The 17,289-nt window shown below is 43.9% G+C and overlaps 1 protein-coding gene across 1 annotated transcript; it reads left to right on the top strand.

Moving 5' to 3' along the window:
* Nucleotides 1-739: 739 nt before the first annotated feature.
* On the top strand, nt 740-9,421 carry CLN5 (CLN5 intracellular trafficking protein). The gene is made up of 3 exons (XM_019610624.2): nt 740-1,782; nt 2,680-2,905; nt 7,349-9,421. The coding sequence occupies exons 1-3, from the start codon at nt 1,699-1,701 to the stop codon at nt 7,858-7,860; spliced, it is 822 nt and encodes a 273-aa protein (XP_019466169.1). The 5' UTR covers nt 740-1,698; the 3' UTR covers nt 7,861-9,421.
* Nucleotides 9,422-17,289: the final 7,868 nt, after the last annotated feature.

The raw sequence follows: 17,289 nt of genomic DNA, 5'->3' as shown, positions 1-17,289 counted from the left end.
CCCCTCCTCCCGACCTGCGGCGCGTGACGGGCGGGGCAGGGGCCGAGGCTGAGGCGGGGCTGGAAAGCACTTCTGTGTTTTCCTGGGCGCCTGGTGGTTTTCACTAAGTTAAGAAAGGCTGTGCAGAGATTCGTGTTTTTAATAACAGTAGGCTTACATGATTTGTTGCTACTGCTGTGCTTGGTGCGGTGAGCTCACAAGAGAACAGGTATCATAGATTGTCCAGAGAGCTGCCTTTTTCCTTCCTCTGTCCGTAGAAATGAGAGCTCTTGTTCCAAAGTGTTTGTTTAATTCATAGAATCATATCATAGAATCATAGATTGGACTGGGTTGAAAAGAACCACAATGATCATCGAGTTTCAACCCTGCTGCTACATGCAGGGTCGCCGACCACTAGACCAGGCTGCCCAGAGCCACATCCAGCCTGGCCTTGAATACCTCCAGGGATGGGGCATCCACAACCTCCTTGGGCAACCTGTTCCAGTGTGTCACCACCCCCTGAGTGAAATTCCTGTTTTAATAAAACGTTGTGAAGAAATTAGGCTGGCTTGGCTTGGCTTACTGTCGAAATTCATTTCATGATAAGTGGAATGAAATAAAATCCTGATTGCTGCTACATAGCACTTACTTCCAGAAGAAGGCCAGTGCTGCTGGTGAAAGCAGGGGACTGTGTATTACTGCATTAAGCTGAAGGAAATGGACAGGGCTTTGCATGAGCCCCTTCAGGAGGAAGCCTACAATTGTGTATTTTTCAGGAGTTTGCTGTTCGTAGAGGCAGATGTTACACAGTTTAACTGCTGTCAAATACATAGCATCATAGAAGGGCTTGGAGTGTAAGGGGACTTAAAGATTACCTGGTTCCAATACTCTGCTGTTGGCAGCGCTCCTGCCCACCAGGTGAGGCTGCCTGGGGCCTCATCCAGCCTGGCCTTGAATGCCTCTAGGGATAGGGTACCCACCAGCAATCTGGCCAACCTGTTCCAGTGCCTTACCACCCTCTGAGTAAAAAAATCTACTGAATATTTGAGGCTCTGAAAGCTTGAGTATAACTCCTACAGCTACATTTACATCAGCTGGTGCCTAAGGAGTTGATTTTGCAGTCAGGAGTCTTCCAGATTTTCCAGTAAGCTCAGTACTTGCAAGATTTGGTCTCAGGATGGTGAAAATCACAGTACAGGCCTTTCAGTCTGACACTCAGAAATGCAGTGTTTTAGTGCTTTGTAACTTGCTTGTTGTCATGTGCAGATGCAGTGGGAGGGGAAATGAAAACTTTAGGTATTTTAGAAATAGGACTTAAATGTATGGCTAGTGTAAGTCTGTTTTCTGGCTGTGTGTTTACTTTCCAGCTTTCACCTTCTTAACAGGAATATGGGAACCTTTCTGTGGGTGAGGTACAGAGAGTGAATCTGAAGGAAATGGGGAAAGAAAGACTTGTAACACTCAGCAGTGTTACAGACTTGTACTCTCCAAGCATTACAGCATCTTTATCACAGTATCTAGCTTTGGGAGGTGCCACACACCTGAGCCCTCTGACATAGGCTCTTAGGAAGTTAGAGGAATGACTCCAGCAGTGAAGCTGTGCTTATTACTGTCTGTGCTTCTCTTTCTCAACACAGGCGCTTTGATTTCCGTCCAAAAACTGATCCTTACTGCCAAGCTCGTTACACTTTCTGTCCCACTGGCTCTGCTATTCCGTTTATGAAAGAAGAAGATATTGTTGAAGTGTATCGATTACAGGCTCCAGTATGGGAATTTAAATATGGGGATCTACTTGGACATTTGGTAAGGTGATGTTTTTGTTTAGCAAAGCTGTAGCAGGAGATTCAGACAAATTTAACAGCCAGGGTCAATAAGAAGAACAGTAAGTTTCTGGAAAGAGTTACAAGATTCATTTCAGCTAAAGAAAAGAGCATGACCATCATTGTCAGTTGGTGTGTGTTCCACTACCAAGCTGCACACTGTATTTCATATACACGCATCATTACAATTTGAGTTTCTTTACTGCAGAAGCAGTGCACTTTCTTGGATATTATAATTACTATAGAATTCAGGTGTATGTGGAGTCATACAAATATGATAGCATCTCAACTTCAACAATATCTATAGCTGTAACTAGCATAAGTAAGTTTCAGAGCTTGATCCCTAGTAAGAAATATTAATGGACATAAAGCAGCGGCATCAAAACAAAGCACAGAACCAAAAATAGAGATAGCTTCAAATGTCTTCACCTTACTTGTTAAACTGAGATTGAATTTATGAATTTACTGTACAGCTTTAAAAATAAATATCTCAGTTGTTTTTTGGCTTTCATTGCTAAGATCTGTTGCTGGTAATGCAGTTTTGCTCCTTATTTCTTTGATTCCTTTGTGAGGTAAGCATCAAAAGTAAGCGTGGATTTTGATGTTGAGGTCCCACTGAGTGTCTGCCTCCAGATTACAGAATGTACGATGTATAGATAAACAAGCACTGAGACAGCCTGATTCCATGTTAGAAGTATGTGCGTGATACCATCTAGTATGTTGTGCATCAAAACTACTGAAAATGGGAATAGGAGCCACTCCCCCTCTTCCCACCCTGCTACTCAACAGCACTCAAATACCAGATCTGGTGTGCAGGTCAAGCTGCTGGCAGTTTTGTAGAATTATTTTTCTTTCTGTTAAAGTTTTTGTTCTTTTCCAGAAAATTATGCATGATGCTGTGGGCTTCAAGAGCAGTTTAACTGGCAAAAACTACACAATGGAGTGGTATGAGCTCTTCCAGCTTGGGAACTGCACGTTTCCACATCTCCGGCCTGGAATGGATGCACCGTTCTGGTGTAACCAGGGAGCTGCTTGCTTTTATGAAGGAATAGATGATGCACACTGGAAGGAAAACGGAACTCTGGTTCTCGTGACCAAAATATCAGGTATATTTTAGATGCTTTGGATGGTGCTAATATTATAAAATGCAGTCAACTTTGTCTTCAGGTTAAGAAGTGTCTTTTCATTTATGGTTATTTGTAGCATAAGTGGCCGATTCTGCTGATTTCAATGCTATCTCTGCACTTCTTTTATGAGAGAAAGGGATGTGAGGCTGCTGCATTTTGAACAGGACGCTCTGAAGTGTTGTTAAGTGGGTGTCATTGGAAGTTGCTGTGCAAAACCACTTGAGTCTCCTCACTATAAAAATAGAAGAATAGCTTATACAGAGAAGTCATGGAGTTTTCACATGCTGTCATCAAAACAAAGCCCTCTATTGTGAAGGAGTGGATGACTGCTGAGAATGGAAAAATTGGTGAAAAAATGTGCATTACCAAACAAGTAATTAAAGCATATTTAAGAATACTCATAGATGTCAAAAATACACATCTCAATTTCCATATTCTCCATTTGGTGTCATAAAAGCTGTGCTAATGTCCCTAATAAAAGGTCTTTTCTGTGACGTCATAGAACAAAACCAGAATTTATTCCACTAAATTCATGGATGATCACCAGAATAACTTCCTGGTATATACTGAAAACTGAAATCCTAAAATGGAAAGGTCATTTAAATAAATCTGGTTGATGACTGTAGTAATACAGTGAATGAGTTGTGAACAGAGCTCCCTGAGGACTTGAATAAAACAACTCACTTCTAAAGGTGGTGTAGTAAGTGGTTCAAGGTAGCCTTCAGTGTCTGATAACAGCGGGTGTGTGTTGGGCAGTCTCTATATTCTCTCACTGCTTTAGCAAAGAAATTCTAGGTGGCTCTTTAAGCAGTGAAACTGCTTTCTTGTGAGTTTGTATCTCATGACCAAAGGCTTCAATGCCTGATGTGGTTAGATTATTTTGTGCAAACACTAAGATAAATATTTCATACATTTGTGGAATTTGTAGTGCTCTCTGTCTGTGTGGATTATTTAATGGCTAAGAAAAGAGAGGCTCTGGTGCCTCTGGAGGCATTGTTACTGTCCTAGGCTGTCTTGCTTTCCATGTCCACAAAGCTTATAGGAAAGTGGCATCTCTGAATTTGACTAGGAATCTGAAAGTTGCCATGGCAGAATGTGTACAAACACAGGCAGACAGAATTATGACCCATCTGACCTGACAAAAAGCATTTCACCTTGTGGGAGAGAACTTCAATCCATGGGACACGTGGGCCCTCTTTCCTCTTCAGAACCCTAATGGATGGTTGGTCAGCAGTGTCAGAGGCCACAGTGAAGCATTTTGATTTTTTTTTTTTTTTAATGCTGTTGACCAGGACAATATTATATAGGGTTATGCTTTTTTTGTGGAGGTAGGGCAGGGATATCTAAAGTTTGAGTTTCTGACAGCCTGAGCATCTTCTAACACATTATCAGGGAAGCAGGCATGAACCAGTAATATTTTTGGTTAGCTAAAGTTGTTAAAGCCAGAACTTCATGTTAAGTCCATCTTGGTCTTGTTAGGAGAGGCAAATCCTGTTCAGTGACGTACATTGCAGGATACCCCCTGGGAAGCTAATCTGGTAGGAATTATAAAAGGGAGCTGCAAGCACAACTACAATGCAGTCCATTGTAGTGGATAGTTAAACAGAATGATTGTCATGTTTACTGTGAAGCCCGAAAACTCTTTAAGTATGAGGAACAAGTTATAAAGGGGCAGCATGAGAAGACAGAGTGCAGACCTGTCTTTGCTCTGTGATATTTGCCTGCATACATGCCTTACCTTGGGATAAGTGTGACATGCATGTCTTCTGTAATGAAAAGTGGGTTTGGAAACAAGACCTATGCAGCTTGTGTTGGGGGATTGTGTGGAGCATGCAGCACTCTCCTTGAAGCTTGGGAAAGATACCACTTTAAATAAATGTGAGACCCTGTTGTGTGTAGGGCAGCATTAGTGACAGTCACAGATTACTCATTAGCCCAAGCACAGTTGCACAGCAGTGACACTTGTAGCTCAAGAGATTGTGGCTTAGAACAGCCCCAGGATTGCAACCTCCATCTGACTGCCTTCTGATGTATTGCATAAAAAAAATGTGGCTGTGTTATGAATGTGAGGTGATAGTTGGATCTGAGTCAAAGACAGCTGTACCCAGTGCAGTGACTGAGGGAAGAGCTGAACTGAAATGTATGGCTAGGAATATTGGGGAAAACACACAGATGAGCCCTGTGCTTCACATCTGTTTTGAGGAGGCAAATTCATCACCCATAGGGTGCTATGGCAGAGATGAACTGAGTTAGAGATGTTTTTTCCTTTTCATTTGTGAAATGGCCCTTCAGCAGAACATTTCAATTATGTATTCCAAATATACATATATATAACCTAAGTATTTAAGTTTGCTGGTCTTCATGTACCACTTCTATATTTTGGCTTAGTTTGACATTGCTGAGGAAGTGTCAGCTATCCCAGTCAGAGGTTACTTAGCCTTCTTTTGTGAAGAAGCATGAAAACTTAGCCTCGAATTACAGAATTAAGTTGCAATAATAGGAAGGGCAGAAACACCTGTTGCTCTGGTGAACATTGTCAGCGTATGTTGAAGATAGTACTACCTGCTCTGTTTGTCTGCATGGATAAATGCAATAATGAGTGTCACTTCTCCAAAGTTTGAAAGTTCTGGCATAGTAGCAAGGGACAGGTGTTGTGGTTTTGTGATTTTTGTCACATCAGGACATCATGTAAAACAGTGGGTATTAAAGAATTAATGTTTTGATTCGTGGACTGCTTTTTTGGGCATTTTGGGTTCTCAGAGGGGAGGTGAGGAGCAGAGAAACATTCCCGAAGGACCTGGTGTGCAGAGGAAGAAAGGTGGAGCTCCTGGCAGGACACCAGCAGTTCTCTCTCACTGACTTGAACTCTCTTTGTTTGCCACGGAGAAAAAGCACTTACTTCCCCTGCAGTCTACTAGCATAAAATAAAACTACTCGTCTACTACCTTGTATTTTGGACACGCTTTTCTCTCTCAGTTTGTTTGATTCTGTTGGATTTAGTAAATTACTGTTCCTCCTCAGATCGTTGTTGGTTTTTTTTGTTTGTTTGTTTGTTTGTTTGTTTTTGGTTTTGGTTTTTTTTGTTTTGTTTGGGTTTTTTTTTTTGGACTCGTCTGCTATCTCTCTACCCTTCCCCCTTTCCCCCTCTCCTGGAGCGCAAGACCTGCCCGGGGCTGGCTGTGCTGCAAAAGGTGGGGTAGATTTTTTTTTTCCCCCTCTCTCTTTTGTCTCTTTCTGGGTTTGTGCCCCTGTCATGGACTCAGATCTAGAGATAACTCAGTGACAATTATTGGTGGAGAATGCGGGCAGCTATGGACATCTGCTTCATTTTAAGAGCATTGTATAGAGGACTAAGGACCGTTATGTTCCTTGGAATATATTAGTTTCTTTTTACTTTCATCATGTTCAGTGTCGGAGTGGCATATATGTATAGCCAATTAAGGGCACTGATAACTGGTAACTCGTGGATATTTCAGCCAAAGAACATGGCATTGAGTGGATTTTTCATATTCCCTATGATGCACCAGCTTCTGGTAAGATTGAATGCTACAGCGGATTGTTAAAAACCATGTTGAAAGCAAAGGGTGGCAGAACATTTAAGCATTGGTAGAAACATTTGGCAGAAGCCACCTGGTTGGTCAATACTAGAGGATTGATCAATCGTGACGGTCCTACACAATTCAACTCCCTACATACTCTCAAAGGAGATAAGGTCTCTGTGGTACACATTAAAAGCATGTTGGGAGAAATGGTTTGGGTCCTTCCAGCTTCTGGAAAGGGCAAACCTCTCCTTGGAACTGTTTTTGCATAGGGACCTGGGTCCACTTGGTGGGTGATGGAGAAAAATGTTGATGTTCAATGTGTACCACAAGGGAATTTGATGTTGGGGGAGTGCAGTCAATGATTCCATGTGTATATATATGTATATAGATATGTGCATATGTAATGCATGTTAATTACAGTTTTGTTTGTATACATAGATATATGTTAAGCATGGTGTAGTGATGTAGAATAAGGGATGGAATGTTATGATTTTGTGTTTCTTTGTTGTCGGTATTCCACAACAGAGTATCATGTAACACAGTGGGAGTTAAAGAGTTAATGTTCTGGTTCTCTCTCTTTTGTCTCTTTCTGATTTTGTGCCACTGTCACAGACTCAGATCTAGAGATAACTCCGTGACAGACATGGCAAACAAAAAAAAAAAAAAGACCATTTGGGCAACTTACATTTACGGATAACAAGTTACTTTTAGTTTATTCAATGAGTATGAATTCTCCCTCCAATGTGTACCTTGCATCTCTGCGGATAGGTAATGTGATAGGTAAACTTTTGCAGAGAAGGGAGGTGAACCTGGAGAGAGAACATTTTGAGCCGTATATTTGTTCCCTTGTCTCTATAATACTTATTTCCATCTCTTACAGGAACCATGTTTAATGAAATGGCAAAATGGGTGAAGTACGACAATGAGACAGGCATTTACTATGAGACCTGGACAGTTCAAGCAAGTCCCGAAAAAAAATCAGTTGTATGGTTTGACTCTTATGAATGCTCTAAATTCATACTGAGAACATATCAGAAGCTGGCTGACCTGGGAGCTACGTTCAATAAGATCCAAACAAACTACACCAGCATAATATTATTCAGTGGAGAACCTATTTATTTGGGAAACGAAACATCAATTTTTGGACCTCTAGGAAACAAGACGCTGGCAGCAGCTATAAGAGACTTCTACTATCCCTTCAAACCTCACAAGACAGTCAGAGAGTTTTTTGTGGATCTCTTAAAAATAATTGATCGTGTCATCTTGAATCATCAGTTTTATCTCTTTTACAACTTGGAATACTGGTTTTTACCTATGAAGTTCCCTTATCTCAAAGTTGTTTATGAGGAGGTTCCTTTGCCTGTTGGAAACAAAACATCTTCTGGTGTTTAATTGCTGACAGCAGAACTAAACTGTGCTTTTGCCAGAAAATGCCTGAGGATTTTGGAGCACTCCTCTGACATGAAACGCTTTTAATTGAACTTGTTCTGGGCAAGTTTTGCTAGGCCACAGAAAAGAATCTGTCTTCTTGCAAGTTGAATAGCAGGGATCTCTGACTGACAGCTCTGTACAACTACAAACACCAGCTCCTAAGGGCAAGCTGATGTGGCTCCAGCACAGACCTTACTTACAGAGCTAGAGGCTGAGCAAGAGGCAGCTCCCACACATGGCAACAGCTGGCACCTGGCTGCCACTGGATGTGGGACACGAGCTGTACAAGGATCTTCCGGTGCAACCAATTCTGCTGTGTGCTGGGGCTGGCTTGAGTGTCTGCTTCCCTCAGTATGTGCCTTACTGCGTTTGTTTGGTTTCTATGACTGGAGCCTATGAGCTGTTACACATTTCATGAAGGAGAGGTTTGGTGAGGTGGGAAGAGGCAGCAAGTGTGTTAGATTGTGTGTGGGGGGTATCTTGTCACCACTTTGCTTCCTTCACCTGCATAGTCAGCAAAATACAGATGTCTCTTCCCTGAATTTGAGTGACAGTTTTGTATCACAGATAGAAGGCAAAGAGTCTGTTACAATGCATCTTTGAAGCCTTGCAGTAGTAGCAGAGTTTGGTTCCTGGCTGGGGCTGGAGTGGCGTGGCAATTACTTTACTTTTTCAGAATGCCTGTGTGAGATGCTTATAAACAGGAGTACATCTGTAGCAACACAACCAGTTCCAAGGGAACACTCGTTGCTTTATTTTTTTTTTTAAGCTGCTTACAGAATGGGACATAATTACTGCACAGTGATTAATCAGCAATATAGGAAGCAAAATGCAGTTTCACTAGGCTCAAGGTGAGTGAATGGCCTGCTGCAGCTCAAGAGGAGAGCACACAAATACAGTGATTTGATTCAAAGCATAAGAAGGGAGAACCTTGGCATTCTATTAAAAGGAACTAAAAGCAATTTGGTGAATTATCATGTAACAGCAGGAGCATCAGAGCTAATGTGAGAACAGTGAGGTCATGAGCTGTGGTTGACAGGGTAAGTCTGCTAATCATAAAATAGAATGGCCTGGGTTGAAAAGGGCCTCAAAGATCATCTAATTTAAACCCCCCTGCTTTGGGCAGGGTCACCAACACCAGTGTTGTGTTTTTGTGATTTTTTTTGTCGGTATTCCACATCAGAACATCATGTAAAATAATGGGTGTTAAAGAGTTAATGTTTTGATTCCATGGACTGCTTTTTTGGGCATTTTGGGTTCTTGGAGAGGAGGTGACGAGCAGCATTCCCAGAGGACTTGGCGCGTGGAGGAAGAAAGGTGGAGCTCCTGGCAGGACACCAGCAGCTCTCTCTCAATGACTCGAGCTCTCTTTGTTTGCTTTCTTTGTTTGGAGAAAAAGCACTTACTTCCCCTGCAGTCTACTAGCATAAGAATACACCTCTATTGCCTCGTATTTTGGACACTTTTCTGTCTCAGTTTGTTTGATTCTGTTGGATTTAGTAAATTACTGTTCCTCCTCAGATCATTGCTGTTGTATTTTTTAGACCCATCTACCATCTCCCTAACCTTCCCCTCTCCTGGAGTGCATGGCCTGCCCGGGGCTGGCTGCGCTGCAAAAGGTGGGGTAGATTTTTTTTTCCCCCTCTCTCTTTTGTCTCTTTCTGGGTTTGTGCCCCTGTCATGGACTCAGATCTAGAGATAACTCCGTGACAATTATTGGTGGAGAATGCGGGCAGCTATGGACATCTGCTTCATTTTAAGAGCATTGTATAGAGGACTAAGGACCGTTATGTTCCTTGGAATATATTAGTTTCTTTTTACTTTCATCATGTTCAGTGTCGGAGTGGCATATATGTATAGCCAATTAAGGGCACTGATGGAGATACCTGCCTACTTCCTATTCATCCTGGCTTATTTGATAGATAATATGATGTTTGGACTGCTTTCCAGGTGCTCTTCCCAGTTCCTTATGCATGTTCAGGGTGCCAGCTTAGGTAGTGTGCTGTCAGTCTCTCTGAATGTCTTCTCTGCAATAGTATTTTACATTACGTGGAGGAAACTTTTCCCAAAACCAGACAAATGTTGAATGGCAGGGGATACGGAGAGATTTAGGAAAGAGATTAGAAGCGTGGAGACCCCTGGTGTCATGGATTTTACTCTTGAATGCCTGTGGGATCCTGAGAAACTAAACGAGTATTTGAGTAAGGGATGGCTCAGAAAGATCTGAAGAGGAACGGCTTATTTGGGGCTTGGCTTGTGCTTACTGCGCTCTATATAATACTATTCTGGAGGAAGAGAGTTTCCAAATTGAGATCCAAACCAAAGGAGGAAACCTCCAAGTCAAATCCAATCGATCACAGGAAGCACCAGTATCAATGTCAGTTGCCCCTGTGGAAGGCCAGAAATGGAAATGGGCATCCTCTCATCTAGAACGGAAAGAAAAAGAAGCGGAGGAAGTAGAGGAAGATCCAGATGAGGCCCTCCTCAAAACCACCATCACCGAGAAAGGCAACTGAGAAAAGTAAGAGACATGGAGAAGAAAGTGGGGAGGAGCAAATCACAGTTAACACTACTAGTCGACCCCTGAAAATGACTGAAATCCAAGGCTCGAGAAAGAAGTTTATATGGCACCTGAATGAAACTCTTTCACCTGGTTGCTTCGGTGCTGGGACAACAGAGCCAATAGCATGTCCATAGATGGTAACAAAGCTCACCAACTAGGGAACATTGCCTGAGACTCAGCTATTGATAAAGGGATTAGTAGATATCTGAATGGAGTTGCCACCTTCTGGCATATGTGCAAGGATATTAGCTGTGAAGACATCCCTTCAAAGATGATCTGGAGCCTGAGATGAGAGAATGGAATACTGTTGAGAAAGGCAACCAATATTTGAGAGAAACAGCCATGGTGGAAACACTGTATGTTCCCACGTTTATTCATAATGATCCATGCCAGGGCCATGATCCTGAGAGACTGAGGAGTACACCTGATATGGCAGAAGCTCACAAGAACAGCACCAGAAAGGTATGCCAGTACACTGATAGTAACATTTGATAAATACGAGGACCTAAACAGAAGACCCCCCCAGTTTTTGAACTGATTCTTACCTTCAAAACTTTGAACAAAAATTACCGCCATCCTATGCTTCCATCTCAGCCATCTCCCAAATGACAGAAAGACTAGATAAAATGGAGAAAAAACAGGACGGCATGCTGGAGGAACTGTTCCTAGTGATTAAACACGATGAATACATGGCAGTATCAGGAACACCCAATGAAGACCAGGATGATCAAAAGAATCTGCTGAAGGAGCTGATCAAACTGATTAAAATATTAGCTATCAAAGGCAAACACCTCCCTGCTCGAGCAAATGACTACAGTAAATCTATGTTGCGTGCTGCTCTGTGGAGCTACTTCTGTGAGCATGGAGAGGACATGAAGAAGTGGTACGACAAATCCACTCCTGCACTACGAGCATGGGTGAGAGAATTACAAAGCAGATCAAGCACCACTGAAGTTGGTAACCAATAGAGGGGCCCTGCCCCCAGTCAGGGGTTGAAAGGATAATAGAGTGTATTGGACTGTGTGGATTCAATGGCCTGGCATGTCAGAACCACGGGAATATTAGGCACTGGTGAACACCGGTGCCCAGTGCACTCTGAAGCCCTCGAGTTATAAAGGGACAGAATTGATTTATATTTCTGGAGTGACTGGGGGCTCTCAAGAGTTGTCTGTGTTGGAGGCAGAAATAAGCCTCACTGGTAAAGACTAGCAGAAGCATCCTATAGTGACTGGACAGGGGGCTCCATGCATACTCAGTATAGATTATCTCAGAAGGGGGAATTTCAGGGATCTCAAGGGTTACCAATGGGCATTTGGCATAGCTGCTGTAAATAAAGACAGCATTAAGCAGCTGTCTGATTTGTCTGGCCAGTCAGAAGATTTGTCTATTTTGAGGTTACTACAGGTAAAAGGACAGCAGGTACCCATCGCTACTAAAACAGTACACAGACAGCAGTACCACACCAATAGGGATTCCTTGCTCCCCATTCATAAGCTGATTTGTCAGCTAGAGAGTCAGGGAGTGATCAGCAAAACTCACTCGCCTTTTAACAGCCCCATGTGGCCAGTGCATAAAGCCAGTGGAGAATGGAGGCTGGAGGTAGACTGCCACGGCCTGAATGAAGTCACACTCCCACTGAGTGCTGCTGTGCAAGATATGTTAGAATTCCGGTACGAACTGGAGTTGGAAGCAGCCAAATGGTATGCCACATTGACATTGCCAGTGCATTCTTTTCCATTCCTTTGGCCACAGAATGCAGGCCATAGTTTGCTTTTACCTGGAGGGACGTTCAGTACACCTGGAACCATTTGTCCCAGGGGTGGAAACACAGCCTGACCATTTGCCATGCGTTGATCCAAACCACCTTGCAACAGGGCGGTGCTCCCGAGCACCTGCAATTGATGACATTGCTGTGTGGGACAATACAGCAGAGGAAGTTTTTAAGAAAGGAGAGCAAATAATCCAAATTCTTCTGCATGCTGGTTTTGCTATTAAGCGAAACACAGTGAAAGGACCTGCCCAAGAAATTCAGTTCCCAGGAGTGGGGCAAGATGGCATCATCACATCCCAGGAGATAAGAGCGACAAGATCACAGCTGTCTCCACCCACTAGCAAGAAAGAGACACAATCTTTTCTGAGTGTTCTGGTTTGGAACATCACTAGCAGAAGAGGTATTGCATGCAAAAGAGGCCCCACCATACAATGAACTATGAGAAAATGAAAAAAAAAATATGCCCTGTTCACAGATGGATCATGTCATATTGTAGGGAAGCATCGCAGATGGAAAGCTGCTGTGTGGAGCCCAGCATGACGAGTTGCAGGGGCCACTGAAGGACAAGGAGAATCAAATCAGTTGGCAGAGGTAAAGGCAGTCCAACTGGTCTTAGATGTTGCTGAACGGGAGAGGTGGCCAGTGCTTTATACTGACTCATGGATGGTGGCAAATGCCTTGTGGAGGTGGTTACAAGTGGGAACAAAACAACTGGCAACGGAGGGGTAAATCTATTTGGGCTGCTGAACTGTGGAAAAACATTGTTACCTGAACAAAATATATGGTTTATAAAGGTGCATCATGTAGATGCTCATGTGCCCAAGAGTAGGGCTACTGAAGAACAGCAAAATAACTATCAAGTAGATCAAGCCACCAAAATGGATGTGGCTCAACTGGCAGAACAAGGGAGAGTTATTTTTAGTTCGATGGGCCCATGAGACCTCAGGCCATCGAGGAAGAGATACGACATACAAGTGTGCTAGAGGCAGAGGGGTGGACTGAACTATGGACTCTATTGCACAGATTATCCATGACCGTGACACATGTGCCATAATTAAACAAGCCAAGAGGATGAAACCTCCCTGGGGGGAAGGGCAATGGCAAAAGTATAAGTATGGGGAGGCGTGGCAAGATGATTGTATCACCTTGCCACAATCTCGCAATGGTAAGTATTATGTACTTACTATGGTGGAAGCAACCACTGGGTGGCCTGAAACGTATTGCAGTACTCCATGCTACCACCCGAAACACCATATTAGGTTTGGAGAAGCAAGTCCTGTGACAATGTGGCACCCCAGAAAGAATTGACTCATGAGAATGGGACTCATTTCAAAAGTTCACTTGTAGATATTTCAGCCAAAGGACATGTCATTGAGTGGGTTTATCATATCATATCTTCTTACCAGAAGCACCAGCTTCTGGTAAGATCGAACGCTACAATGGGTTGAAAGCAAAGGGTGGCAGAACTTTTAAGCATTGGGAGAAACATTTGGCAGAAACCAGGCTTCTCAAAGCCACATCCAGCCTTGTTTTGAATGCATCCAGGGATGGGACATCCACAACCTCTCTGGACAACCTGTTCCATTATGTCACCACCATCTGAGTGAAAAACATCATCCTAATATATAACCTAAACCTCCTCATCTCAGTTTAAAACCATTTCTCCTTGTCCTATGACTATCCAGCCATGTAAGCAGTCATTCCCCCTCCAGTTGGTATGCTCCTTTCAAGTACTGGAAGTCCACAATAAGGTCTCCCTGGAGCCTTCTCCGATCTGAACAATCCAGGTTCCATCAGCCTTTCCTCATAGGAGAGGTGCTCCAGCCCTCTGATCATCTTAGTGGCCCTCCTCTGGAGCTGCTCCAAGAGCTCTGCGTATTTCTTGTGCTCAGTCTGGATGGAGTACTCCATATGGAGCCTCACAAGAGCTGAGTAGAGGGGGACAATCACCTCCCTCTCCCTGTTGGCCACTCCTCTTTTAATGTAGCCCAGAATGCAGTTGGCCTTCTGGGCTGCAAGCGCACACTGCTGGCTTACATCCAGCTTCTCACCCACCAGGACCCCCAAGTCCTTCTCCACAGGGCTGCTCTTCCCTTAGTCTGTATAAATACCTGGGATTGCTCTAACCCAAGTGCAGCACCCTGCACTTAGCGTTATTGAACTTCATTAGGTTTTTATGGGCCCACTTCTCCAGACTGTCCAGGTCACTCTGGATGGCTTCCCTTCCTTCCAGTGTATCAACTGCACCGCAAACTTGCTGAGGGTGCACTCGAAGCCATTGTCTGTGTCATTGATGAAGATGTTGAAGAGTACCGGTCCTAAGATGGACACCGCTTGTGACTGGCCTCCACCCTGACATGGAATCATTGATCACAACCCTTTGGCAGCATCCAGCCAACCAATTCCTCATCCATAGAACCAACCATCCTTCAAATCCATACCTCTCCACTTTAGAGAGAAGGATGTGGTGAGGAACCATGTAAAAGGCTTTGCAGAAGTCCAGGTAGTTGACATCCATTGCCCTTCCCCCATCTATCAATGCTATTACTCCATCATAGAAGGCCACGGACTGGTCAGGCATGATCTGCCCTTGGTGAAGTCATGCTTCACCAAGGCTGAATTGGATCACCTCTTCATCTTGTATGTGCCTAGACATGGTAACGAGGAGAATCTGCTCCATGATCTTTTCAGGCACAAAGGTGAGGCTCACCGGCCTGTAGTTCTCTGGGTCATCCTTTCTCCCTTTCTTAAAAATGTGAGTAACATTTCCCTTTTTCCAGTCAACGGAGATCTCACCGACAGCCATGGTTTTCCAAATATGATGGAGAGCATCGGCAACCACATCAGCCATTTTTCTCAGAACCCTGGGATGGATATCATACAGCTGCATAGACCTATATACATTCAGTTTCATGAAGAGGACTTGGATTTAATCAACTGTTACACTGGGACAGAATTTGTTCCTCTCACCCACACCTAGGGCTTCAGGGTCCTGGCAGACATGGGGAGGAGCCTGACCGCCAGTGAAGACCAAGGCAAAGCAATCATTAAGTACCTTGAGCTTTTTCTATATCTGAGGAAGCCAGTTTTCCACCCTCATTTATTCACAGTATCATTTACCACTGTCCTTGGCCTGTCTCCTCCTGCCTATGTACCTGTAGAACCCTTTCTTGTTATTATCCACATCCCTCACCAAGTTCAGCTCCTTGGCTTTCCTGATCTTATTTCTACACATGTAGACAATGTCCCTGTGTTCTTCCCAGCCTACACAGCCCTGCTTCTACTTCATGTATATTTCTTTTCCCTCGGTTTAAGCAGCAGGTCCTTGCTTAGCCATTCCAGTCGCCCACCTCCTTTACTCGATTTCTTCTGCTGGGGAATGGAGAGCCATTGTGCTCTCAGAAGGGTGTCCTTAAAGAGCTGCTAGCTCTAATTCTGTTCCTATGCTCTCAAGGACAGTTTCCCAGGAGATCCCATCCAGCAGTTCCTTGAGCAGATGAGCATTTGCTCTCCTGAAGTTAAGGGTCCGTACTCTACTTCTTGCAAGGCCTGCATTCCTTCTGATCACAAACTCCACCAGGGCATGATCATTACAGCCCAGGCTGCCTCTAATCTGAACTTCTCTAATGCTTTCCTATGCATTGGTGAGCACCAGGTCCACTTAGGCTTCACTCAGGTCAGTCCATCTAGTACTTGGACCAGGAAGTTATCAACAGACTCCAAGAATCTCTTGGATTGCCTGCCACCTGCCATGCCACTATCCCAGCAGATATCCAAGTGGTTGAAATCTCCAATCAGGACAAGAGTCCATGAGCACGACACCTCCTGCAGTTGAAGCAAGAAAGCCTTGTCAACAGACTCTCCTTGATCATGTGGCCTGTAGCAGACCTCAACCACTAGATGCCCTTTACTGGGCCAATCTTTGATTTTTACCTACAAGCTCTCAACACAATCATGGCTGTTCTTCAGACACAGCTCTTCACAATCTAACTACTAACACAGAGGGCAACTCCGCCACCCCTCCTACCCTATCCCTTCTGAAGAGCCTGTAGCCCTCAATCACAGTACACCAGTCATGAGAGTCATCCCACCACATCACCATGATAGCAACCAGGTCATAATTATCCAAGCACATCATGGTTTCCAGCTCCTTCCTCTTATTTCCCATGCTATGTGCATTAGTAAAGGCACTTGAGCTGGGCTTTCTCGTACACTACCTTCCTAGAGGGACCATCCCTCAAACCTTGAAAAGAAATCTGAAGTTTTCTCCCATTGCTTCCTAGAGGGACAAGAGAAGGTTAACTTAATCCTCTAAAGGGAAAATGGGATGAGTAGAAGTTTGTGCTTGAAAAAGAAAACCCACAAAAAACTATTTAACAAAAGCATTTGGGTAGAATGTCTTCCTGCTGAAATTCACATAGGTGAGGGGAATAAGGTCATATTTCTTGTCACATTCACAGTCAGCTGGTGGAAAGCAGGCTCCCATATTTGGCAGTTTCTAGAGGATGGTCCCAGCTGCCAGGCTCAAAGATGACTCCTGCTTTCCCTGTATCCAGCAAATACGTCACCCATTCACTCATGCTTCAAATAGAATCATAGAATCATAAGGCTGGAAAGGACCTACAAGATCATCTAGTCCAACCATCCTCCCACTACCGTTGCTACCACAACCCACTAAACCATATCTCATAGCTCCTCATCCAGACATCTCTTGAACACTGCCAGGGATGGCGACTGCACCACCTCCCTGGGCAGGCCATGCCAGTGCCTGATCATTCTCTGAGAGAAAATGTTTTTCCTTATGTCTAATCTAAACCTCCACTGGTACAGCTTCTGGACCTGTTTATTTTGGGTCCTGTTTATTGCTTGAGAGAAGAGGCCAAACCCCTCTTCCCTTCAGGAAGTTGTAGAGTGCAATGAGGTCTCTTCTGAGCCTCCTCTTCTCCAGACTGAAAAATCCCACCTTCCTCAGCCGCTCCTTATAAGACTCCAGATCCCTCATCAGCTTTGTTGCCCTTCTTTGAACCCGCTCCAGGGCCTCAATGTCTTTTTTGCA

The sequence above is a fragment of the Meleagris gallopavo genome, chromosome 1 (assembly GCF_000146605.3).
Source record: "Meleagris gallopavo isolate NT-WF06-2002-E0010 breed Aviagen turkey brand Nicholas breeding stock chromosome 1, Turkey_5.1, whole genome shotgun sequence".
NCBI lineage: Eukaryota > Metazoa > Chordata > Aves > Galliformes > Phasianidae > Meleagris > Meleagris gallopavo.
The sequence above is the reverse complement of the archived record's forward strand: the minus strand, read 5'-3'. Positions and strand labels throughout refer to the sequence as shown.

Excerpts from the sequence above, each read along its gene's own strand:
- CLN5 (XM_019610624.2), top strand. The coding sequence starts at position 1,699 with ATGAAAGAAGAAGATATTGTTGAAGTGTATCGATTACAGGCTCCAGTA. Across the intron at positions 1,783-2,679 it reads GGGATCTACTTGGACATTTG|AAAATTATGCATGATGCTGT; the intron begins GTAAGGTGATGT and ends GTTCTTTTCCAG. Across the intron at positions 2,906-7,348 it reads TCTCGTGACCAAAATATCAG|GAACCATGTTTAATGAAATG; the intron begins GTATATTTTAGA and ends CATCTCTTACAG.